Source organism: Rutilus rutilus (assembly GCF_951802725.1).
Source record: "Rutilus rutilus genome assembly, chromosome: 8".
In the NCBI taxonomy this organism is placed as follows: Eukaryota; Metazoa; Chordata; class Actinopteri; order Cypriniformes; family Leuciscidae; genus Rutilus; species Rutilus rutilus.
In genome coordinates, this window is record NC_140222.1 from 17,405,789 (window position 1) to 17,433,249 (window position 27,461).

Genomic DNA, 27,461 nt, shown 5'->3' on the forward strand with positions numbered 1-27,461 from the left:
GAGAGAATTGCTGAAAGTTTGCCATCAGTGCAAATAAATTTTTCTGAGTTTAGGAGAGAGTTGTCCAAAAAGATGCGGCTCTATGATATGACTCTAGCTGAAGTCACTCAGCTAATATCACAGATCTTGACTGAGTCAGAATTCAATGATTTTGAAAGTGCTGTAAACAATTCTGAACTGCAACAAGCCAGTAAAGATGAATTGAGAGAGGAAGTTCTGAAAATTTTAAAGAACATTGTTGGACCGAACGTGGACTGGTCAAAAATAACCAATTGTGTACAGAAGAAGGGTGAGACTGTTTGTGAGTACACAGAACGATTCTGTCAGATCGCTGCCGTTTACAGCGGAATTGCCGACACTCCAGAAAAGGTGTTAGGTCATAATGGTCCTTTGGTTCGCACATGGTTTCATTGTCTTTTGCCAGAACACAGAAAGGCGTTGCCTTACTTAAACATCACATGGTGTACGAGAACTCTGCAAGACAACTTGGACAGTTTAGCTATTTGGGAAAGAGATTCTGATGTCAAAGAGAGAGTAAGAATTGCAGCAGTTTCTGTTATGGTCAACTCAGAGAAGCCAAAGAAACGCAAAAGTCCTAGAGAAGCCAGTTGTTCTTACTGTGGTAAGCACGGACATTTTGGAAATGAATGTAGAAAAAACAAAAATAACTTAAGACAAGTTAACAATGTTATGCAGCTCTTACTACATTTGTTTGCTACTTTAAAGCAACCCCTCCCCTCGTCATTGGACTCGTGGCTAAGCTTTTTGAGGTGTTAACCATTTGGGCTGTGATTGCTTAATCTCCCCAGTAACTCACAACAAAGATGAAAGACTTAGTGACTGTCACAGCCTTTGTTTGGGGGACATTAAGTAAGACTCACAGCCTTAAATGTTATGCCATAGAATATTGCAGTCAGACAACCATCCTCTGTTAATGATGTTTATTAGGACTGATGTTTCACTGGAGAATGGAAATGTGCCAATTTTCTCACACACTCTACAGTGTGCACACAACACAGGGACAGGATAGGACACGGACAAGTGGGGTGCCCTGGGAGGATCTGGACGCAACATGCGTTCGGGGGTGAACCCAGGGTGAAGACACTACCTCATAGGCCTTTCCCGATTTAGTCCATCCTTACCTCACTGGTCCATAGGTGTCAAATCAATTAAGAAATAGGGAAAGCATGAAACGACAACAGTAGACTCTGAAAACGATAGAACCATAATGTTTAAACTGCTACAACCGTAGTGTTTTGAAGAAATACTGCTCTCTGTTTTTCTGTTTTCTGTCTTACAGTGTGCAGATAAAACTTGATGGCTTTTTCAAGATCCATATGCAACGACCGTCTCATCTGCGTATGAAGCCCCAACCTCAAGAAGACAACCAGACCCACTGCTGAACGAACTATCACCAAAGAAAAAGAAAAAAATACACAACGCAGAAAATTCACGGACCCTAGTTGCATGTTATGTTTCTGTGTCAGCATGCAATTACAGATGAACAACACAGATCATGTTTGTGCCTGTAACTTTTTCAAGTTACAAGAATGAACTTTTAAGTGTACTTTGATAAAAGTTAGACTTAAAACCACTATACGATCAAATGACTTATGGAAGGATGAAGTCTATGCATGAATATTGCTGTTCTGCTGTTTCTTTGTTTTCTTGTGTTACTCGTATGTGTTGATGTCTTCGCAAGCAGAAACCTGGTGTAAAGCATCACCTCAGATTTCCATGAACAAGCCTCATGAGGGACGAGTCATCAGAGCGACTCTACGTGGGAAATGGACGTTACAGGAAACAGACTTCACAGCTATTCAGGCGCCATGGACTTTCAAGAATTCCACTCTTATGCTACATGGTTTTCTGTGTAATCATGTAGTTTATATGACATTTTACACCCTGCGTCGCAGGTGTCAACAGTTATGGTTTTGAGAAGAACTATGACACTCATGTAAATCAAGGACACAACACAGAATAAGTTATACGTACCTGTAACTTACACAAGTTACAAGAATTAACTTTTAAGTGTATAAATTTGTATTTTTGTGAGAGTTATTAGAACTCTCAAAGGGGGAAGTGTTGGATTACATTTTTATTAAAAGTTTAATTTAGTTTTTCCACAGCAATAGTATATAAACTGATAAAGTTTATATACTGATTTATTGAGTCTCCAGCAAGAGTCTCCTTTCCTGCCAGACCTGTTTTCTCTATTGTGTTTTAAATAAGTCAAATCACTTGATTCTCACCTTTCGGAGCCCAGACGTTGAATCGTTAGGTTGATTGACTTTCACCTTTTCTCTTTAATGGCTCTGGGATGGCTTTTGGAATTGGAGTTCCTGGCCAGTATCAGCATGTGAATAGTTATGCTGATTCAATTGGACTCAGAGTAGGGTGTGTTCCTACTTCATTTGCATGCTTTGTTCAGGGTCTCCACCTCTATGTAATCCCTCCCCCTTGGAATGTATATAGCTACAATGTATAATGTTTTAGTTAGACTGATTTGGGAAGAACTGCAGCCGCGTCAACGCAAAGTCCTCAATAAAGAATAACTTTGTTTGAACGTGATCCCCAACGTCTCCTGGTCTCTTGCTTCGACGAAGAAAAAGGTTTTCAACAATATCATACCACATTACTGTAAGTACTAAAGTTGAGTAAGTGCAAACAAACAAAAAATGATTCCAATACTACAGCACTAATGGTGCAATTCAAAGTTCAGATAACATCATCCAATCCAACAATAGGCAGCTGCTTATATACGAATAAAAAAGTTTTGCTACATTCATGAAAACTCGGATGATTTCAAAAACATAAAATGTTCCACTGTAATGTACTCATGTAAAACACTGCCATACTGTAAAACACTGCCATATTCCATAATTATTTACATATGATGGCTTTCATTCACTTGTACTTTATTTACTCCTGCACAACTTATTTTTCTGTGACTGTCTATGAGATAGTTCACACAAAAATGAACATTCAGTGATTTACTCACTCTGTTGTTCTAAAGCCATATTACATTTATGTTTTTTAATGTGAAAAAAAATTATTCATGTATTAAAATAGCTTGAATGTAATTACACCCTTGCTTCATTTAGTATATGCAGATTCATGAATGTGCTAATTAGCCCCGCCTCCACTCACTCACACCAGCTCAGTTTGCTGGATGTCGTTTGACTCTACAGTGAATCCCACTTACAGAGATCCACTCGCTCAACTTTACTGTAGTAAACGCTGCACAATAGCAAGTGAAAATACTGGTTTAATTCAGACATTTATGTTTGAACCAGAAACTGATTCAGAAGAATTGGAAGAGTGAATTATACATCCTATACATAATTCACCCACTATATTGCTAAATGTAGGGTTAGGGTATAACAGAAAAATATACCAGGATAACCTGCTAGATCCCGCCGGCACGTTGACCTGATTGCTTACAAGGTAGTTTAGTTTGTTAAGTCAGAAAAAAATGTGATTTCAAACCGTGTTTTTAAGACTGTCTTTTTACACTTATGAATTTACACATGGTTTGTCTTTAAGCATTTTAAAAACACCACATAGACATATAAACAACATTAAAAGCTGATTTTCACAACAAGGGGGTCTTTAAAAAAAGAGTGAAACATGCCATACAATAATCTCATGTGTCGCGTTGCATATATTTCAAATGTTCTGAAGGTTTGACAAGAAACAAACCATTTTTCCTTTATAAAAACTGACATGTACCTAAGATATTATATAATGCAAGAGCATTTCCACTTACAATCCAACACGTTCTCACTGCCAACTCACGTATTGGCACCCTCCGCGTCACTTTTTAACAACAGCACATGGGTCATTTCTCACTTCAATGGACAGATTCTAAAGGCTGATAAAAAAGACGGAGCTCAATTGATGATGATGTCAGAGTGATTGACACTGGTGTATGTGTGTGTGTGTGTGTGTGTGTGTGTGTGTTTTCTCATCAAACTGAACTCATCCCCTTCTGTACTCCATCAGGAATCTGTGTCATCACTATACTTGCTGATTCATTCAGTCCGTTTCCAGTGGAATCTGAGAAACAGAGACAATTATGGAAATTAAAAAGAGAGATCTTAGACGTCAGAGGTGATGTTAACACTTTTCCATTAAATTACCAATTACCAGGTTCTGTATTATTTGGGTACTTTTCATGTGCATTTGTAAGAAAAGAACATATATTATATTTGTGAACTCACATATACCTTCCAGAACATGCAAACTTAAAGACCTGTAGACCTGTAAACAAAGACCTGTTATTGACTACCCCCTGTAGTCAATAATTGTATCCCTCAAAACTCATATTTGATCATCAAAATAACATCTTTAAATGTTTTTTCCTTGAAAAAAAAAAATTCATGCCTTAAAATAGCTTGAATGTAACTCTACACCCTTGACCCATTTAATATATCACCCATGAATATGCAAATGAGCCCCGCCTCCACTCACTCACACCATCCTCTCATTGACGTGACCAGGTAGTTTGTGACGTCAGAAACACCAGCGATTTCAAACTGCGTTTGCCTTCTAAATATCAGCATCCTTAGAAACCCTTTGAACAACTTTAGTGGAGAAAGGTATATTCATCATAACATCATAATATACATCATATACCCGCTATCTACCCGATTTTTAATATTAACAGAAAAATATACCAGGACAACCTGGCTTCTCTTGAGACTCCCCAGCTAGTTCGCCGTTAATGATTTGCTAAACCCCGCCGGCACGTTGATCTGATTGGTTACAAGGTAGTTTGTGACGTCAGAAACAACAGCGATTTCAAACATGTTTTTGAGACTGTCTTTGGTTTTAAAGAGAAAATACTCAGTAATGGTGTTGACATGAATTTGAACATGGTTAGTCTTAAAGTATATTAAAAACACCAAATATACATATAAACATAATTAAAAGCTTGATTATCACCACAGGGGGTCTTTAAAGTTAAAGAGATTCAGCGCACACAACAGATTCTCACCTGCTTTAGTTCGTTTCCAGGAGCTTTTCCATCTGATCCTGTTTTAACAGCAATCACAGACTTATTAGATAATGCACAGTAAATTCTTTAGACATTATGGTCACATCAAAAACTAGAAAAAAACATGCTTTGTATGTGTGGCAAGTGGCAAATTCTTTCAATTTACTGGAATTAGAGGAATGCGTTAGTCATGCACTTGATCTACTTCCTTACCGCTCGTCTCCTCGCTCGCTCTCCCACTGCAGACTTTACTTTATCATGCCTCCCTATGAAATCAGTCCAGACCCATAAGACATTTAATGGTCTCTGAATTATAATATTCTCTCAGAATTTTTTTCCATCCATTGAAATTCTACTTTGACTTTCATTATTTAGAAAAGCATTCAACCCTAGTAAACTAAATATGAACCTTCTTTCATGTTCCTCAAAAGATAAAGTCATACATCGACATGAGGGTGAGCATATTATGTATTATTTTGCAATGAAACAACTGAAGCCACTTTTTAACCAAGGATCAGGGTATCATATTGGAAGAGGTGATTTACTCACCACTGACAGTAACACTGAATTCCCAGCAAATGTTCTTTCTGCATTTGCTGCAGATGTTTAGCTGATAAACTCCAGTGTCGCTGGTTCTGGTGTCTTTGATGGTGAGAGATCCAGTTTGATGGTGCAGCTCCAGTCTTCCTCTGAATCTCACATCATCACTGTATGAAGTCTTACTGATGTCTCCATTCATTCCGGTTGTGGGAATTTTCTTTTCAAATCTCCACTCCACCTTCTCATCTCTTTCTACTTTCAAATCAGTTATTAAAACTAAACATTCTCCCGCCATCACTGACACTGTCTTGGGACCGGACTCACCTGGAGAACAAACAGAGAAAGTTACTCAGATTAAACTGATATTACACTGTCAGTAACCGATGCAACTGAGGTCTCATGTCTACATTTACTGTAGTATTAATGCATCTTTATACATATTAAATGTGATGTTATAAAGGCATCATGGGATTTCTAAAATTATATTGGCTTAATTAGTCCAAATTGGACCCCAATTTGAAAACATGTTCCTTCAATTTTGGATAAAAAAATAGACACACCAATAATGAAATTAGAAATAAAATTTTTTTTGGTTATAACTAGAGCTATAACTAACAATTATTTTGATAACCGATTCATTTTTTGATTTTGATAACCAGTTGATTATTTCTATGATTAAACGGGTAAAATTTTTGATTTACTTTCTTTATTTTAATTAAAAATATGTTATTCCACACCCTGCCCAAGGTTGTCCTGTAAACAATGTGCAAATCGTATGCTCTGATAACAAATACAGTGACTCGCTGTCAGGACGAAACTTTATGCAAAATGGAAATGCTTTTTGCATTAAACAACACACAAATCTGTCAAAATTCCTGATGGGAAAATACTGCATTATTAGCGAAGACCTCATCTATATTAGCAAATGAAACGGAAAGACTCACAACACTTGAAAACTCTGAATTTCCTGTATGACGTCCTCTTGCTGCTGATGATCTGTAGATTATAAGGTCCAGATGTGATGTTACTGATGGTCAGAGATCCAGTGTTCTTGTTCAGCCTCAGTTTGTCTCTGAATCTCTCGTCTGCATCAGCATATGTCGTCTCTCCGGTCTCTCCGATCAGTTGAGCGATGAGATTGTCTTGATCTCCAAACATCCACAGGATCAGATCATCTCTCTGTACTTCAGTATCAGGGTTTAGAGTCACATTCTTTTCCTCCTTCCCTAAAATCATCCTCGCTTCAAAAATTGCAACAAAAGATCATTCAGATGCCAATTTATCAGTTTGACAAAGACATTTTTTCTTCATCTTCAGCTTCATTACACAGAAACTTCATATTACTGTTTCAGTTTGCTGAATCATGCAACATTTAGCTTTATTTAATCAGTCTGGATCTAAATGTAAGCTGTAGGAAATAGCAAACAGAACATTTCAATATATACTTCAGTGGGAGATTTTTAATCTTCTTCAATCAGATTTCTAACAACTGAAATGATCTAAAGACTGTAGTCTGTACATTAAAGGGCTTGTTCACCCCAAAATCAATATTTTGTCATTTAATCACCCTCATATCATTCATCATTAAAACACAAATGAAGATATTTTGGAAACCATTTACAATAAGGTTACATCTGTTAACTTTACTTAAAGGTGCTGTATGTAGGATCCAGCGACCTCTAGCGGTGATGTTTCAGATTGCAACAACAGCGCTCGTGCTCGTGAAAAGCAATAAAGTTACAACTGTAGTCTTTCACATCAGATAACGTTAGCAAATGGTCGGCGTTAGCTGGCGAACTAATGATGTCTAACTTGAGCCAACTAAAGCACAAAATCACAATATATTTTACATGCTTTGAAGTATTGTTAGCTTACCTGTCCAAAAGGATGAAAGCCAACTCAGGGTCTGTTTTTATACCTAAAACAAAGCGGTGGTCTCTCCATAATTCAAACGCTCTGCCAATGTTGATCCGTGTTTTCGTTCTGAGTCGATCCGATTGACGTTTGGCCTGACGAACGTTTTTTTTTTTGAGTTTGTGTTGTGCTGGAGGCAGGTCGTTTTTTGGTGTTATCAGACTCCATGTCGTTAGCTGCAGTGCCGTCGCAATAGACTGTTTATATAAAACGGAGAGGCTCGGGAGCGCGCATGCACGTCACATCCGGTGGACTTCGCAGAAAATCCGACCCGGAGACTTCACATAAAAATAGGAATACTGGCCTTCAGAGGTAATAGCAAAACGCGAAAAGTGGATCATTGTAATGTGTGATTACAACCCCTTCACAGACGGGCAATAAAAAAAGGATTCATTTTATAAAAAAAGTTACATACAGCACCTTTAATATAAGAACTAACATGAACTAACAATGAGCAATTAAGAATGTATTAAGCTTTGTTAATATTAGTTAATATATATAGTGATTAATTTTTCATGGTTTCACAGTGCATTAAATAATGTTAACAAATACAACTTTTGATTTTAATAATGTTTTAGTAAATGTTGAAATGAACATTAAATAAGATTAATATTAATAAATGCGTTCGATTTTATGTATTTGTATGGGATTGTTTTATGTTATGTGTTTGTATGCTGCAACCAATTGGCCTTCAGGAAATTAATAAAGATGAACTGAACTGCTGTAGAAATATTGTTCATTCTTAGTTCATGTTAACTTAAGTACTTATGTTAACCAATGTAATCTTATTGTAAAATGTTACTGATATTTTTAATTTTCTCTCTTCATTTCGTATCCATCTATTGAAAGTCTGGACAATTGAAACCTTCATGCATTAAAAAGTACAGAAATAAGATTTTAAAAGTAATCCATATTCAGTTTTTGGTGACAGTGACAAGTAAGCTGTACATTTGCACATTGAGTAGTTGGTGATAAGCAGATTGATCTGAATAATCTGCAGAAGCAGAATGGATGAGGTACAACTGTGATTATTCTTAAGGCCATTGCACACTGAGTCCGAAATTCGCATCCGAAATTTTCGCACGTTAAAAAAAAAAATCGACCTCACGTTATGTCAATCATGCTTGCACACTGTCTACGAAACTTTCGTCCGTAAAAAAAAAATTCGGATTGGGTTCGATTTTCTGCGTTTTTCGCATCCACACTCAGCCAGTGTTTTGTGAGGTTTTTTGAAAATTCAGAGCCACCGTACAAGCGAACGACAAAATCCAGAATGACGTCTGACAAGTTGATACACTTCGTCTCGCAGCACAAGTAGGCTACTGTATGAAAAACAAAATGCGGATTACAAAGACACTGAATAAAATATAACCTGTATACAGCTGTTCTGTCTGCCCAGCGCTTCTGCCGGCCGCGTGTGTGTGTGTGTGTGTCCGTCCATATACTGCCAGTTTCTGTTCAGGATCGATTGGTTCACGGAAATTGGTGGTCTTCTTTTTAATACGTACGTGGCTCCAGTATCGCTAGCAAAGCATCAAACTGTTCCACTGACATTCTGAGGTAAATTTTGAATCGTTTGGGATAATTTCGCAACTCCTTGATAAGGAGGTGAAACTCTCCTTCCTCTCGGCGCAATCTCAGGATTGGATGGACCCAATATTTCCTCTTTCTTTTTCTCTTTTTAAGAAGAAAGAGGGCAACAAATTCATCATCACTGCTTGACGAATCCATTTAGTATTTTTTGCGTTTTTTTCCGCAAAGGTTTAATAAATACGCATCGGACTCAGTGTGCAAGGTTTCTGTGCGTGACGAATTTTACTGCTGACGAACACGAAAAAACGCATACGAAAATTTCGGACTGCAATGGCCTTTACTTTGACTAGAGAAACTCACCTCTGACAGAAATGAAGAATCTCTTGATCATGGCCTCTTTACCACGGTGGCGCTTCAGTTTATAAAGTCCCGCAAGATCATTTGTGGTGTTTGTGATGGTCAGAGATCCAGTCTTCTTGTCCAGCACTAGTCTGTCTCTGAATCTCCCATCAGGAACATCATATGTAATGATCTCTTCAGTCCCTCCACTAATTTCAGCTATGAGAGCATCTTTATCTCCAAACAGCCACAGTATCTGATCGTTTTTCTGTTTTTCATCATCAATCTTGAGGGTAACATCCTCTCCCTCTAGCGCTGACACTTTCTTCACTTCATGTCACAGTAACACATAGAAATGAGTAGATTATAACAAGAGAGTGAGTAAAGCAATGGACAAAGAGATAGAGAGTATCTGCATTTATACAGATGATGATGATGACATGATGCACCTTAATTATGTGACATAATTAAAGCATATTAAAACAAAACAATAGGTTTTAACAAATAAAATATTTATTATGTACATGTACATTATTTATGATTCTGTGAAGTAATGTCCTGCATAATATTGGATAAATTAAGGGACAAATTACAATTATAGACTATAACATTCAGTGTTAACTATTAAAATTCTTTTTTGAGTAAATCTGTAGTAATTTTAGTGGTTAAACTTAAACTTATTTCATTAAGTCGCCAAGGCAACATTTCAAATTTTCATTAGATTCCAATCAAATATTTATCTGCTTTTATTTCAGCTTTATTTTCAATGACCACAAACTTTTTTACTACTCACCATGGATTACAACTTTGAACTTCTTGTATGACGTCCCTCTGCTGCTGCTGATCTGTAGTTTATAAGGTCCAGAGTGTTCAACTGTGGTGTTACTGATGGTCAGAGATCCAGTCTTCTTATCCAGCTTCAGTCTGTCTCTGAATCTCCTATCAGCAACATCATGTTTCTCTCTGGTCTTTCCCATCATTTGTGCTATGAGATTGTCCTGATCTCCAAACATCCACAGGATCAGGTCATCTTTCTGTACTTCAGTATCAGGGTATAAAGTGACAGATTCTTCCTCCATCTTTAATATTGTCTCCTCTTAACACAGGAAAAGGGAAACAAATAAAACTCAACAACAGACAGGATGCTGAAACTAAATGGATCTACAGTATTAACTCTGACTGGAGTCTGAACATTAAGCAGTTTGAGTTGAATTACCTGTAGACAAATTAAGAAGAACTTTAATTTTCATTGTAGAAAGACCCGATATACTCACCTCTGACAGTAATAATGAATATTTGATACAAGGTTCCTCTGCTGCTGATGGCCTGTAGTTTATAGACTCCAATGTGTTCAGCTGTGAAGTTTGTGATGGTGAGAAACCCAGTCGTCTTTTCCAGCTTCAGTCTGTCTCTGAATCTCCCATCAGAACCATCAAATGTCTCTCTGGCTTCTCCTCTGATTTCAGCGATATGAGTCTCTTGAGGTCCAAACATCCACAGGATCTGATCATCTGTCTGTACTTTCACATCAGTGTTCAGAGTGAGATCCTCTCCCTCCTTCACTATCACAGTCTTATCTTCAACTGAAAAAGTAAATGTTGCCATTAGATCTGCATATCACAGGTAATTTTTACACTGCCGAGTGAACAGATGATATTGCTTACTATTAATATTTTGCCTAGCCCCATTTATGATTTTTCCCTATAATGTGCTGGATCCTTCATTGAAAACTGAAAATAATTCACTCCTACTGAATGTTTACTCTTCAAACTCAGGAACAGTACAAGTCAACATTATTGTGGCTAAAAGTTTGCTGAGAAGTATTTCCTTCTCAATCAAGGCGGCATTTTGACTCTGGTCAAGCCTATTAAATAGTTGCATACTGGGAATGGCATTGGACTGCAACATGCCCAGTGCATAATGGTGGTGAAGGTTTCCTGCCAATTTGGCAAATGGGAAGACAACCATTTTTCTGTTTTCTCTAGTCAGGTAGCACCGATTTAAAAAAAAAATAAAAAAAATTATATATATATATATATATATTGCTACCAACTTGTTATCCAAGTATTATTGAAAAACCATTTTGCAATTAACCCTTTAAATACACTGGCTCTGAGGAATCAGAGCTTCAACGGAATCAAAAGCATGTGAACTAGGGGTGGGCGGTATGACCAAAATTCTGTTTCACGGTATGACTAATTTTATTTCACGGTAACGATATATTTCACGATATAGTTATATATTTATATAGTTATTCTCGAAAAATCAACAAAAAGGGCTTTGTATAATAAATAAACCGAAATACTATAGAAATGTAAAGTACTTCACTTTGTTTGAATTTTCTTTTATTTGGTAAATTATTTATTTGGTAAACTGTTTTTAATAGCTAAATATAGTAAACAAAGCACTCTCATCAACTTTTAGATGAACTGCCCCCAACTGATTGATATTAAATACAACTCAAACTTTAAATAAAGTGTTGCTGAATAATTTTTCAATCTCATGTTATTGCTTTACTTCATCCATCAGTTTATAATATCTGAATTTTTTTTTTATTAAACTAGCCTATTCTATTCATCATAAATTAGTTACTTCCTGTTAATTTGGTAGGATATTAGTAAATACTAGTTATGTTTAAATGTTTTCCCGGTACATTATTTGCCATGTCTGCTTATTATAGCCTACTGCGTTTTAAAGGGCTTGCAAAACATTTTGCTCTTTTTGTGATATCTGGCAACCCGTCACCTAAAGCTTTAATCAAGAGATGTTCAGAAGTGTCAAGTTCATCAAGTTCATAAGTGACTAGGAGAACAGCAGTATGAAAACCGAACAGCAGCTACTGTTAGTGTTGACTAAGTAGTGTAAATTATACACACCTTGTAACTGCGTCATTATTTTACATAGCCCGGTGAACACTGACACACCGCGCTCCCTCTCTGTGCGTGTGCACGCGCGTGTCTTTTGCATCAGTAAAATGCGATCGGTTAATTTGAGTGACAAGTTGTAATCACGCATTGAATCAAAGGAAGATTTTATCAGCTGTTTCAGTGGCCAATTGTTTGGAGTTAGAAATATAACTCGCGCTGCATATTTAGTAATTTTGCCTCAGATACAGGATTATACATTTTCTTTAACAAGCAGGTTGTTCATTACCACGGCAACCGCTCGCGTGTCATGCTGAATGCGAGTTTCGTGTTTAAAAAGTAACTATACTAGACGTAAAGATGCCTATAAGATAACTATACATTATTTAAGGTTATTTCTATTCGTTACGATATTGATATATGAACTGTTGTTGTCGAGCTTTCATGCTTTCCCCGTTGCGATCGTGCACTCCTCTAAACTGTAGCCTACGGGTGCCGCACTGCTCTAGACTGCTGCGCCTTTCCCTCCGAAAATATCACGTTAACAACAAACCTTTAGAAAACGTAATTCCTTTGTGGATCCTCTTGATCGGCTTTCTCCATGTTTCTTTGACAAATCTCAGTGTCTCAGTCTCACGCACGCTGCATGTGAGTTAACCACGCCCACTTATTTACATGTCGCGGTATCACGGAATAAAAAAATCTGTTACGGTTGACATTTTCTACCGCGGTAACGATATATACCTTCATACCGCCCAGCCCTAATGTGAACCTATTTGAGCTGAATAACCTATAGAAAAAAACTTAATCTATGAGGAACAACCATGATGATTATTACATTTAAAGTCTTGATATACTCACGTCTGACAGTAACAATGAACCTTTGATACAAGGTTCCTCTGTTGCTGATGGTCTGTAGTTTATAGACTCCAATGTGCTCAGCTGTGATGTTTGTGATGGTCAGAGATCCAGTCTTCTTGTCCAGCTTCAGTCTGTCTCTGAATCTCCCATCAGAACCATCATATGTCTCTCTGACTCCTTCTCTGATATCAGCGATATGAGTCTCTCGAGCTCCAAACGTCCACAGGATCTGATCATCTGTCTGTACTTTCACATCAGTGTTCAGAGTGAGATCCTCTCCCTCCTTCACTATCACAGTCTTCTCTTCAACTGAAAAAGTAAATGTTGCCATTAGATCTGCATATCACAGGTAAATTTTACACTGCCGAGTGAACAGATGATATTGCTTACTATTAATATTTTGCCTAGCCCCATTTATGTTTTTTCCCTATAATGTGCTGGATCCTTCATTGAAAACTGAAAATAATTCACTCCTACTGAATGTTTACTCTTCAAACTCAGGAACACTACAAGTCAACATTATTGTGGCTAAAAGTTTGCTGAGAAGTATTTCCTTCTCAATCAAGGCAGCATTTTGACTCTGGTCAAACCTATTAAATAGTTGCATACTGGGAATGGCATTGGACTGCAACATGCCCAGTGCATAATGGTGGTGAAGGTTTCCTGACAATTTGGCAAATGGGAAGACAACCATTTTTCTGTTTTCTCTAGTCAGGTAGCACCGATAAAAAAAAAAAAAAAAAAAATATATATATATATATATATATATATATATATATATATATATTGCTACCAACTTGTTATCCAAGTATTATTGAAAAACCATTTTGCAATTAACCCTTTAAATACACTGGCTCTGAGGAATCAGAGCTTCAACGGAATCAAAAGCATGTGAACCTATTTGAGCTGAATAACCTATAGAAAAAAAAACTTAATCTATGAGGAACAACCATGATGATTATTACATTTAAAGTCTTGATATACTCACGTCTGACAGTAACAATGAACCTTTGATACAAGGTTCCTCTTTTGCTGATGGCCTGTAGTTTATAGACTCCAATGTGCTCAGCTGTGATGTTTGTGATGGTGAGAAATCCAGTCGTCTCGTCCAGCTTCAGTCTGTCTCTGAATCTCCCATCAGCACCATCATATGTCTCTCTGACTCCTTCTCTGATATCAGCGATATGTGTCTCTCGAGCTCCAAACGTCCACAGGATCTGATCATCTGTTTGTATTTTTACATCAGTGTTTAGAGTGAGATCCTCTCCCTCCTTCACTATCACGGTCTTCTCTTCAACTGTCACAGCAGCACATAGAAACAGAGAAATGCAAAGATATTAGATCAGTGATAATCTTTACACTGCCAAGTGAACAGCCTTTGCTAAAGATGAAACGCTGTATAAAAGCCATACTTAAATACTCTGGGACAGTCTTCTAGAAGTGGCAGAGAGCTTGGGAGCGGACGCCACAGGGGAGGGTTCGATGGGATAGTGTGTCCAGAAACACAAGATGGGGGTAGCCATAATAATAATAATAATAATAATAATAATGATTTATTACATTTATAAAGTGCTTTTCTCTGCACTCAGTGTGCTTTACATATGAAGGGTAGAGTCTCCTCAACCACCACCAGTGTGCAGCACCAACTGGATAATGCGACGGCAACCATATAGTGCGCCAGAACTCCCAACACGCACCAGCTTACTGGTGGAGAGGAGACAGAGTGATAAAGCCAATCAATTTACAGTATATAGGGATGATTAGGAGGCCATGATGAATGGAGGCCAGTGGGCAAATTTGGCCAGGATGCCGGGGTTACACCCCTACTCATTCGAAGCACATCCTGTTATTTTTAATGACCACAGAGAGTCAGGACCTTGGTTTAACGAAGGTCGGTGCTTTTTGACAGTATAGTGTCCCCGTCACTATACTTGGGCATTAGGACCCACACAGACCACAGGGTGAGCACCAGTGTTGTGGGTAACGCGTTACAAAGTAACGCGTTACAAAGTAACGCGTTAGAGTACTCTAATTACTAGGGCTGTACTCAACCAAAGAAAATCTTGGTCGACTGAAGTCCTGAAGTTTTCGACTAAAAATCGACTAAAATCGACTAAAAATGACGTTAGAAAAAAAACGTTAAATTAATTAGCTGCGCACTGTGCGGAGTACTTGGTAGCCTTGTTGTCCGCCTAAATGAATTATAAATAAACATAAAAAACTTTTTGACGTAATTAATTTGCACTGAAATGAGTCTGACACACGAGTCTGTCGGCTCTGACAGCGTTGCATCACGTGCACCTGCGCAATATCATAGCCTATGATTTCCGAAAATAGTACTATGTTGTCAACTAGTGATATCATGACAAGAACTTTTGAGGAATATGCAACATAATTTAGACAATTGTTTCTGTCATATGTATTATAATAACTGACAGACACTATAATTTCAGCCGCTCTGTGCAGCTCGCACAGAGTGAGGCTGAACCTATTTTTTACAGTCAATGGGCTGAACATAGGAGCTCAGCTTCACGGATGAGACACGAATAGACTATTAACTTAAAGCTTTTACTCTTAAACACAAAAGGCACGTCCACTTTAATAAAAAAATATTTATTAAACAAACCAGATCAAGTAATATTCAGCAAACCTTCTAGTAGCCTACTTTCTTCAATCTGTCCGTCTTCTCCGGTGAGTTGGGCTAATCCAAAAGAAGTGAAAACAAGGGGGGTGTTCTGAAGACAGACTGTTACCTGTGAAACAGGGGTGCTCTAAAAACACCCCCATTAGCAATTAGTGCTTTCCACCTGATGAAATGAACGCGGCAAAACTGATGAAATGAACGCGGCAAAACTGATTACCGGTAAATGAACGCGACAAAACTAATGAAATGAACGCGGCAAAAAATCGACCAATCAGAATTTTGGTCGAGCCAGAACGTATCGACCAAATAATCGACTAATCGACTGGGAGAATACAGCCCTAATTACCTTTTTCGTGAAATGTGTAACTTAACGCGTTAGTTTCTTGCGTTAAGTAATCAGTAACTTCGTTATTTTTTTAAAAAAGTAATCCGTTATTTTAAGGAAAGGAAAATCCCGACTGCAGCCTGCTTTTTGTCAGACAGTAGGCTTAGGTCTACTTTGCCACCTGCGGGTATATCAGCGGAGCCGAAGCGCTGTGATCGTAAAGTCAATGGCTGTGATACGTCTGTGCCCAGCTGCATGCGCCTGAGTCTGACCCTGTGTGTGTGTGTGTGTGTGTGTGTGTGTGTGTGTGTGTGTGTGTTTGTGTGTGTGTGTGTGTGTGTGTGTGTGTGTGTGTGTGTGTGTGTGTGTTTTTTTGTTTTTTTTTTAACTCCCGGCAAGATGGCAGAGAAGACAGCGTTTGGATTATGGAAGTACGCACATCATGTTCAATTTGTCAACGAAAAGGAAAAGAAAATGCACACTCTGCGTTGGTGAAAAGCTTCTGTCGACCGCCAAAAATTTAATTCGGTTTGTAATCATTTTTGTTTGACAGGCAGCTGTTAATTTCGGTTAGATCGTTGACTGGTTGTTCATTTCTAAATGGATTTAAATCTGCAAGCCTGTTTACCTCAGGTTGTGTTTACAAGTAAGCACACTTGATACACTTTGATAACTGCATTAGATTTAAAGAAAAAATCAGGAGTTATCTTGTATGGTGCTCATATACAGTAGCCTAGGCTACCCGGGCTGGGTAGGTGCGAATTTCGTTTAATATGTTCTGTGATAATAAATAAATAAATAAATAAATAAATAAATAAAACGCCATGTGGAATAGCCTATTGCTGACTGTCTTTCCTGTTATTGTTATCCTGCAGTGTTAATTTAGTCGGATGACTGACGTTATTCATTGTCAGGAGTCACGACTTCTAGGTGCATTTAAAGGGGCCGGGGGCTGTGTCTGTCATGTGTGAGCCGCTGCAAACGGCTTTTAATTTTTGGTAACGCATGAGTACTCTAACGCGTTACTTTTATGAATAGATAACGCTGTAACGTAACTGATTACTTTTAATTGATGGTAACGTTGTAACCTAATTAACTACTTTCCAAAGTAACTATACCCAACACTGGTGAGCACCCCCTGCTGGCTTCACTAACAACTCCTCCAGCAGCAACCTAGTTTTCCATGAGGTCTCTCCTCCAGGTACTAACCAGGCTCAGCCCTGATTAACTTCAGTGGGTAACCAGTCTTGTGCTACAGGGTGATATGGCTTCTGGCTAAGCGGAAGTACTCGAGAACGGTGAAGAACCTTTGGGACCTCCAGACAAGAGATCACAGGACCTGGGACATTCGTGGCAGGTGTGGTCTGTGGCAAGACAAGCTACATTGGAAAAATATTTAAGGGTCTCTATAGAGGCACTTTAATATCCCAACAGTGCTGTATCCCACATCAAATGAAGAGTATAATAATCTCAACCGGGGATAGGCGGCACTTACTGGAAGGGAAGACTGGATCTCAAATGCTTGTCCAGACCTAGCCTATAAATGCCCTTCAGAGAGATTAAATGCTCTATAAACTTCTCAGTGGTGCGTCCCTGCTGCCTGAGACAGCAGTGCCTCAGCTCATAAATCCATTTATAATCCAATCATAAATAAAACTACAACCATCACGGGAAACAAAAAACTATTTTAAACGACGCAGTTTGAGCTGACTAACCTGCAGAAAAAAAAAACTGAATGTACAAAGAAGAACCGTGATAACTATTAAATTTAAAGACTTGAGCTACTCACAACAGACAGTAATAATGAATCTTTGATACAAGGTTCCTCTGCTGCTGATGGTCTGTAGTTTATAGACTCCAATGTGTTCAGCTGTGATGTTTGTGATGGTCAGAGATCCAGTCTTCTTGTCCAGCTTCAGTCTGTCTCTGAATCTCCCATCAGCACCATCATATGTCTCTCTGACTCCTCTGATTTCGGCAATATGAGTCTCTCGAGCTCCAAACGTCCACAGGATCTGATCATCTGTCTGTACTTCCACATCAGTGTTCAGAGTGAGATCCTCTCCCTCCTTCACTATCACAGTCTTATCTTCAACTGTCACAGCAGCACATAAAAACAAAGAGAAAACAAAGTAAATCTTGCCATTAGATCATCATATCACATGTAATTTTATCACTGCTTAGTGATGAGATATTACTTACATTCAATAAATCGCCCAGCCCTATTTATGATTCTTTGTAGCCACAATGTGCTGGAACCTTCATCGGAAACCAAAAGTAACTCACTCCTATTGAATTTTTACTTTTTGAACTCCTAACTAACTAATTACCCTCCTCCATCCCCAGCTCCACCTCTCGACCACAGTCAGGACTTGGCCTCTAATAATTCTCTTCAAATAAGACTGTCAAATAAGATTTAACTTGATTTAGGTTGTTACATTAAATTATTGCATAAACGAAGAACCAATTAGAGACAAATTATAATCAAATCATGTTATTTTTTGCTCATATACCTATCCTATAATAAAGAATGTTATTTTCTTTTCTCTGTGATTGGTCTGAGACACTCCATCGCATGATTAAAGCATTGTCTGGTTACTGTTCCAATAGCAAAAGAACAACATGCATGGCATGAATAAACACTACATGCAACAACACGATTGATACTTGACCCCCCTTTTATTTTGATTAAAATTATGATTTTAATTAGTACTTAATTAGTAGTACTTTAAACATTTCTTATTTAATTCACTTTTATTTTAGTTTTAGTACTTGAACTTATTTCAGTTAATTGTCAAGGCAGCATTTCTAATTTTCAGTTTTTTCCATCTAATATGTATATTTGATTTCAGCTCATTTCAATTACTGAACATTAGTTTTGGTTAACAGCAACAATACGGTTTTAAACAGATAGAAATTCTTTAATTTCATGCATCTTACTGAACAATAAGATTTAAACTACTGTAGCACAGTAAAGCTCATTTTACTCTTGCTGTAACAACTGCAATACTTACATATTTGACTTATTTTTTCAGAGGTCTCCACTTTGTGTACTAGCAACACACAAAAACATAGAAATGAAGAGAATATAAATGAATGAACAGATTCACATGATGAAGATGAGCATGTCAGACATACTGAGAAAATATTGTCATTCTTTATGTCCTTCTAATAATAAGTTCAAATCAGATCTGTAATAACTTATAGTAATGTAATGTGTTAACTACATTAAAGTTAACATTAATGTGAGCACAAGCACCACTTCTTGTAAAATAAAGTATAAATAATAAACTTTAGGTGGCCACGGTCCTTAAGGTGGCCACGGTCACGTCGTTACTCAAGAAGCCTTCACTGGATCCTGCCGTGCTAAATAACTTCCGTCCTATCTCTGCATTACCTTTTGTTTCGAAGGTGTTGGAAAAAGTTGTTCTTGACCAACTCCAGTTTTTTCTAAAGTGCAATGATATTTCTGAAAAATTTCAGTCTGGTTTTAAGTCTGCTCACAGTACTGAATCTGCCTTGTTGAGAGTTTAAATGACATCTATTTATCCACGGATACTGGTGACTCTGTGGCTCTTGTAGTTTTAGATCTATCAGCAGCTTTTGATACTGTCAACCACTCTATCCTGATATCCAGACTAAAGCATTATGTGGGGCTAAAAGGTATCGTCCTCCAGTGGTTCTAGTCTTACCTCTCGGGTCGAACTTTCAGAGTAAAGTTAGGAAATTGTTCCTCTTCCGTTGCGCATCTAACCTGTGGTCTTCCTCAAGGATCTATCTTAGCGCCGTCTCTTTTCTCTCTCTATATGTTACTGGGCACCATTCTAAGAAGACATAGGGTATCCTTTCACTGTTATGCAGACGATACACAAATGTATGTACCAAACAAGAGAAATGATCCTTCTGCCCTTTCATCATTACTAAGCTGTCTAAATAAAGTTAAATTTTGGCTGGACCAAAATTTTTTATTTCTAAATGAAAACAAGACCGAGATCATCGTCTTTGGGTCTACTGTTAATCCTCAGGCTGCCACCTTCGACCTAGGCACACTATCGGCTTTTAGATCCTCACGTGTACGGAACCTGGGCATTATACTAGATGAGTCTTTAAACTCTGATAAACAAATCTCCTCTGTAATAAGCTCTAGTTTTTATCAACTTTGTCTGCTGTCGAAAGTCAAACCTTTCCTTAATCACAAAACTCTTGAGATGGCTGTAAATGCCTTCATCTCCTCATGCTTAGACTACTGCAATTCACTTTACTGCGGTATTTCAAAAAACTCAAATTGCTCGTCTCCAAATAGTGCAAAATGCTGCTGCAAGATTCCTCTCAAATAGTCGAAAAAGTGACCAAATCACCCCAATTCTGAGGTCTCTTCATTGGTTACCCATTAATTTCAGAATTGATTTTAAAATCCTTTTATTTGTACATAAATCTCTATGTAGCCAAGCACCAAGCTACCTATCTGAATTGCTACAACCATACACTCCATTAAGTCTGAGATCAAGCGATAAGAACTTGTTATTAGTCCCACATTCCAGACTCAAACGCAGAGGGGATCGAGCGTTCGCTGTGGTTGGGCCTCGGCTATGGAACAATTTGCCCCTATAGTTAGGATAGCCCCTTCCGGGAATTCTTTTAAGTCACTTTTAAAAACGCACTTGTTTTCCTTGGCATATAATTAGGGTTGGTTAGTTTTATTATTTCTCCATTGAGTCTGATGCTGTTTTTTCTTTTTATTCTAAGTCTGATACTGCCATTTTTGTTTTATTATTGATGAGTCTGATACTGTTTTGCCATTTCTGTTTTCTTATTTTTTTATTTTAAATCCGACAAGGCCTAGAGGCTGCTCTTAGATTTGCTGTATCTGTGCTGTGCTGCTATGCATGGTATCATTGTCTTAATCTTGTAGTTCTGTAAAGCACTTTGGTCAGTCAGTGGCTGTTATAAAATGTGCTATATAAATAAAATGAACTTGAAATCATGTACTTTTTCATACTCCATTGTCACACAGTAAAGCTTATTTTTCGCTTGCTGCTTAACAGCTGCAATACTTACATTTTTGACTAAGTTCTTCAGAGATCTTGCATTCATCTGTCACAGCTGCACATAGATATAGGAAATGAGGAGATTATAACCAGATGAAAACATCAGACACTGAAGGACTGAGAAGATCTGTAACAATTTGCAATAGCGTTGCACGTGCTAACGTAGTAGCATCTTTCATTAACGTGATTTAACAGTATTTTCCACAGCATTGATTGGTTAATGTTAATTTATACATTTTCAACATTTGTTCGGGTACTCGTTATTCATATGTAGCAACACTGACTTGGCATCCGGCCAGATGTTCTGAATTAGCGAATCCTGATTGTTTCTCTCATGCTAAAACACATATGAGCATGTACATGTTCGTATTCAGAAAGCTTTGAATAATGTGGCTTGGTAGCATGTCTCCAAGTTTGCAAGCAGACCGCTGGTTAATGTTTACCATGACTTAATGAAATCAATGAACAGGCCCCAGTACGGTTGTTTCTCAAACTATCACGTGCTGTGACAACACCCCTTTTTCTATGTCTAACGTTTGCTCTTTGTGTACTGAAGGCAAATTAAAAGACTGGCTCCTTTCAGTTCTCCAGAACTATCTGCTTCACTCAGCATCAATTCTACGACGCCTCAGGCTGTAAGTGACTTTGCCACAGAACTACCTTTGTCTTTGCTGAGTGCCATTCTCAAACAACCCTCAACCCCTCACGTGGTATGCGCACCACCACGAGATGCAAAGGATGCCGACGTCACAGATACAAACAGACACGCACATTGCCATATATGGACTTCCACTAGTAAAGTTTCATTTTACCAACTATTACAACTGTATAAAGAGTGTTCCGAGTGATTAGCATGTTCACCAGCAAGATTTGTTTGGATTACAGTAAGGTAATCTTAAAGTGCCTTTGTTCAACAAAAGAATGCATCTCTATGTTGTTATCTTTGTCAATATTCGTCCTTAGTATTGTTTTAATCCCCTTTGGGATTAGATTTTTGATAAGAGACTGTGATAAATGTTATGGTTCCATGCGTTTTAATTCCCCGAGCATATCATATTTTGCCCCCTCGTGATTCCACACGAGGTCGGGCTGCATTAACACACAAAGAGAATCTTCCCGCTCGGAATGCTCTAAGATGATTCGTCCTCCACGAAAAAGGGGGCGCGGGACACTGTACACGGGACACTGATAAAAGTCCAAACCTTCAGTCTCCTCTCTCTCTCTCCTCCCTCCTCCAAAACTTTGGAAACCCAAGTCTGGACCGGCTTCGGCCTGCTTCTCTTTTCTTCTCTTTTATTTATTTGTATGTTTTTCTATAGTCTAGTTTTGTTTTCCTATTCACCTCTGTTCATTCACGAGCTGTATGAACTTAGCCTGAATCATTCCCTGCAACTTCACCTCAAAGAAAGAGACTTGTTGAACCTCCCGCGCTCGCGCTCGCCCGGAAGACACAGCACGTGCACGCCTCCCCTCAGACTTACTCTGCGGTCACCCTACAAGTTGGAAGCGGAATTGTCCATTACCGCTGTCGTAAAATAATTTACGGTTACTGTATATGAAGCATGCAGGTTTTTTTCATATGGGCAATGATAATATTATTAATCTTCCTCCTTTCATAATTTATAAATATTTAGTAGACTAAACATTTTAACTCAAACATTTGCGATTTGCATGTCGATTGCAGTGCTCAAATCTGAATGAGAACGATAGCGATAGCATCCTAACCATCTAAAACTAGCATGTTAGAGTTTACTAGCTACCAGATTGATAATTCGCTCATCTACTAGCTGATTCATGAAGATAAATGGAGGACCAGATAGTTTCCGTAACGTAGCCAGGCAGACAACAGATTAGAAAAACTAAAGATATTATGCAAGCAATTTACAGTTACTTACTAGTACAGCATGACGGCCAAGTCAGCATCAGTCTGGTAACACTCCTCCTCGAGCAAACGCTCGACCAATATTGATCCTCGTCCTGCCTTTCAGTTTATCACTCTCCCTTTTCCTCTTCCGACTCTACTCCGACAAAACCTTGGACTTCTTACGTTTCGCTGCTGCTTCAGCCATGACGAAAACAGACGCACGAAAAAAACCACTGGTTTACCTGTCACGGTTAGAGGAAGTGGTGGGCGAAGTGACGTATGCCGTAAAGCAGTCGAATTTTGTAGTTCTTCTTGTGCTTTGGTTACTACCCGCACCGCGAAGTTACATAGTGCCAGTAAAAGCAATACAGACCCCGTCAGGCTCTGGCAGACGTCTCATTCAACCTATTGTAAGTCGATGTAGCCTACCATCACAAGGGTCTTGGAAATATATTATGAAGGTTGAAAAACTACATGTTGTTACTTTAAAGACACACGCAGGACTCTGCCTTCCTTCCTCATACAAAGAGAACCATATGCAAGTATCGATTATTGAATTGAACTTTTAATGTGATTTCTTTGTTGTCTCTCAAGGGTTACTGTCTGTGATTTTTGCCATAGCCTACTGCGATCTCTGATCTCAGATTTTTGCTTTCACTTCCGATCTCATCTCTCATCCTTCTCTCTGTCTCGCATCCTCTCTCTCATCCTTTTCTGTCATTCTATCTTTCTCTAATTCTGATCATTTTATTCTCTCTCTCACTGTTATTCGGTATCTTGTATTGTTTAACTGTATTTTGTGTACATAGACATAATCCGTGTGTATATTGTGTAGTTTGATGTATTCCTTAGTTCGATGTATTAGTCCAATTATTAAATTCCATATGGTTTTAATTGCCCATGTTACAAGACACTGAAATGTTCGATCTTAGCTATATGCTTTATCTTGGTACGATTTAAAGCTGGGGTAGGTAAGAATGGTCTAAAAAACTTATTTTTCAATTTTTTTTAAACTTTATGTATATATCAATACATAATTAAAATGTAAGCATTCTGAAAAAGAAAGTATAAAAATCGAGTGTATGTAGACCTCTAACGACTGTTTTAAAGACAGCTCATTATTTCCATTCAGTCCACCCTCTCCCTTCTGGGCTCCTTCCAAAGCCACGCCCCCAAAACACATGAACGCGCGACTCCAACCGCTGAGCTGGAAGATGCATTATTTACCTGAGACAAGCGGAGAGGAAGGAGCGCAGTGCATGTAGCATCATGTCAGAATCACATGTAATAAAAAAAATCTAACTTTATCATTATGAATATAAACAAATAAGATGTATTTTAGTAGCCTACTCACTATCAAGCTAGCATATTGATATTGGTAAAGTTTAAAATATATATTTTTTGATTCGCTAACGAGCTAGTTATAACTATAAGGCAAAGCTAAAAACAGGTTAACATTAGTTGCACTGTGATGAAGATGAATTTCGTGTAAGATTCATAACATATAACGTTAGGCCTACTAGCTGTTAAACATGTATTTTGTTATGTAAAGTTCCCCCCACAGCGGAGCCTGCCGTGAACGCGCAGGCTAGTTAACATGCAGGGTCTTTTAACACTGAGTCAATGGGCTCCGACGGGCTTGTTTATCGTCATCTGTCTTTTTCTGTTTACCTGTCTTTGTTGTATGAGCAGGTTCCACTCGAGAAATTGCCAGTTTTGGTTGTTTGTCCGCCATTAGCACAGCTGCTCGGCACACCGGCAATCTTGATTTTGAATGACGGTATGCGCTGTGCTAGAGAGGGGCGATCAGCGCGTATGCGAACTTGATTGACACTGCTAAGACACTCCTCCTGGCTCTGAAGGCATCTGATTGGTTCTTTACACTCGGACCGAGTGGCAGTGATTGGTCAGAGTTTTTACTGTCCTGCAGCTGCTACAGAGGTCTGATTGTTTTCATTCCTTTTTCTGAACACATAATGTATTGACTACTCTCAGGATGGAAGGACCATTTCACCCAGTATAAAAAAAAGTGTTTCTGAACAGGATTACCTACCCTAGCTTTAAGTAAACTAATTTTACAAACACAGAGAGTTGTTTTTTTTCAAGGCCTGGAAAAGATACTCTTTCTTGTGTTTGTAAGAAGGATAATTTTCCTTGAGAGTTAAGTTAATCTTACGTTTAATGTTTGCTGGACAAACAGATTGTTTGATAGCTAAATTAATTCCATTAAAGTTATCCCATAACTTCGAGCTGAAATAAGACTATTGATGTATTAATGACGAACCATAACCCGATATGGTAATCATTCATATATCAATCGAGTTCAGCTGCGATAAATTAATGTAACTGTAATATGCTAAATATTAATCATATTCATGATTAATTATTAAAATTCCCTATAGATCATTTGAGCTAATAATAATATTAATGTACAACGCAACCCATTGTTGCTACAGATATGACAACAATACCATTTTAAAAATGTTTTTAAACAAAAGGAAACAACCTCTTTTTAAATTGGTCATTTACATAATAATAAACAAAAAGCGAAATGTATGAAACTGAAATACATAACTAATTAACAAATCTGTTTCTGCACAGACATGTTATGTATCACTAAATGTAACATTTTGACTTTTACTCACCTTCATGTTCTTCTAAACACATATGACTTGATTTTGCAGAGTCTTCAAGCCACTCTTTTCCATCCAGTTGCAGTTCCTCATGACTGTCTTTGTGAAGATCAGAAAATGACATGCAATTTGTTGTGCGCTATATAATTCTTCTGAACTCATACAATAGCTTTATGCAAAGTATACGTGGTTATTTGCTGCAACTCTTTAATCTTATTTTCCAAACTCAAACTCATGTGTGCGGCTATTAAGCTTTGTCTTACTGCGAATTGCTTGGTAATGTGTATGTTCTATCAAGCAAGCAAAACAGTAGCCTGGTTCTACCAGACTCTCGTACATTTCATTTGTACAAAGAGTCTGGCCTCGCTCCATTGAGAAACGTTTACTTCCTTGAAGGCGGGTTCTCTGTTAAAGTTCAAAACTATTGGATCTGCCCAGAGTCACTCAGGATCTGCCATAGCCAATCGCTAACGTGTGGTCGTCCGAATGATCAGAGGATTGTTTAGAATAAGATGTCTGTCTTTTATAAAGTTTATAAAGCGACGAGAATACTTTTTGTGCGCAAAAACAAACAAAAAAAACGACTTTATTCCACTATTCATTTCCTTCTCTCTGTTCCTCGAGTCTTGATAAAGCAGCGCGTCTGTGTGTTGTACGTCTCACGTAGGCTCACTATTGGCCGACGCTAGTCATGTGTGTGATCACATCAACGTCATCGTTCTCAGCCACTCCCTCTATTCGCTGATTGGTCCTACAAAAAATTTGTTTCTGGAAACCAAAGAATATACAGCAGTCCCAGACGTAAGCCGTTTCTCAATATGCGTTCTTGTCTATACTTGTGTTCTTGTGGACTTGTGAAACGTCATCAGTCGCTGCCCTAGTACTGTGCCAATTCAAAGTTCACATCTAGCCAAGTCCAGTTCGAATCCCCGGATGTGTTCTTGATCCGCCCCTTTTACCGAGGATGCATCAAGAGGTGACTTGTGCGGACTTGACAAGCCAGGTATCCCAGAATGCATCTCACACCACCAACCAGCAAGCGTCAATAGCAGAGGAGAAACCCCGCGTAATTTAAAAATACTGCTATAAATGTGTCACGAAATGTAGTTTTAAGAGTATTTCAGGCGAGAATGTAGTTGTTTAAAGCTCAAATCTTTGGTTTATTTATAAAGATAGCGCCTATTTGAAAATTTGATCTGACGTTTTCGGAGTTGTGAGAACCAGGAAATCGGACGCTCGGCGCTCGTACCCCGCCGAGAACAGCCTTTCCTCGGCTTCTGCTGCTGACTTGCCGTTGGCTCGGATGTCTCTAGTCTAGTGGTATAACCTTTTAAATCGTCTTGTGTATATCCACAGAATTTTATTTGTCTCATTAATGTATTATTTGTTCCCTGGCAAAACGTTTTAGCTGATGGCAAAGTGGTCAGGGGATCTCTGGATAATCCGTAATTCGTTTGTAATTATAAAACGAAAATACCGTTTTTCTGTTTTTTGTTTCAAAACGAAAAACCAAATAACCGTTTTTGGTGTCAGAATCAAAAAACGAAAAACCAATTAAAAACGGCCCGTTTTTCGTTTTTTGGCGATCATTTTATCGTTATTCCTTTTTGAACAAAGAATGAAGAGAGTCTTTGAACTTCAGTCAATTCGTTTTTCGTTTATAAACCAAAAACGGAATTTCGGCTTGATTTTTCGTTTTTTAGTTCACAGGCAAAAAACGAATAAATGACTTCAAAATTCGTTTTCCACATGTGGCGGCCTGACACGCCCCCTTCCGCCGATTGGTCAAGCAAGTCTTGATCATGTGACGTCATCAGTTGTCGCTCAGGTCTGTTCATCAAAATAATAGTCCTCTACTATGGCTACAGATTCTTAAACTGTACAGGGCATGTCCTAT

General features: G+C 38.2%; 2 protein-coding genes across 2 annotated transcripts in view; one reads left to right on the plus strand and one right to left on the minus strand.

Moving 5' to 3' along the window:
• LOC311295887 (uncharacterized protein) overlaps nucleotides 1-27,461 on the plus strand; it is a 515,693-nt gene that overhangs the window by 130,224 nt on the left and 358,008 nt on the right. The window lies entirely within an intron of this gene.
• On the minus strand, nucleotides 2,658-25,688 carry LOC311294771 (immunoglobulin superfamily member 10-like; the record flags this gene model as incomplete). The annotated part of the gene is made up of 13 exons (XM_084415800.1): nucleotides 2,658-4,059; nucleotides 5,000-5,037; nucleotides 5,549-5,863; nucleotides 6,484-6,780; nucleotides 9,347-9,655; nucleotides 10,119-10,421; nucleotides 10,600-10,908; nucleotides 13,051-13,359; nucleotides 14,039-14,347; nucleotides 17,809-18,114; nucleotides 19,034-19,072; nucleotides 21,078-21,122; nucleotides 25,577-25,688. The coding sequence occupies 13 exons, from the start codon at nucleotides 25,686-25,688 to the stop codon at nucleotides 4,039-4,041; spliced, it is 2,712 nt and encodes a 903-aa protein (XP_084271926.1). The 3' UTR covers nucleotides 2,658-4,038.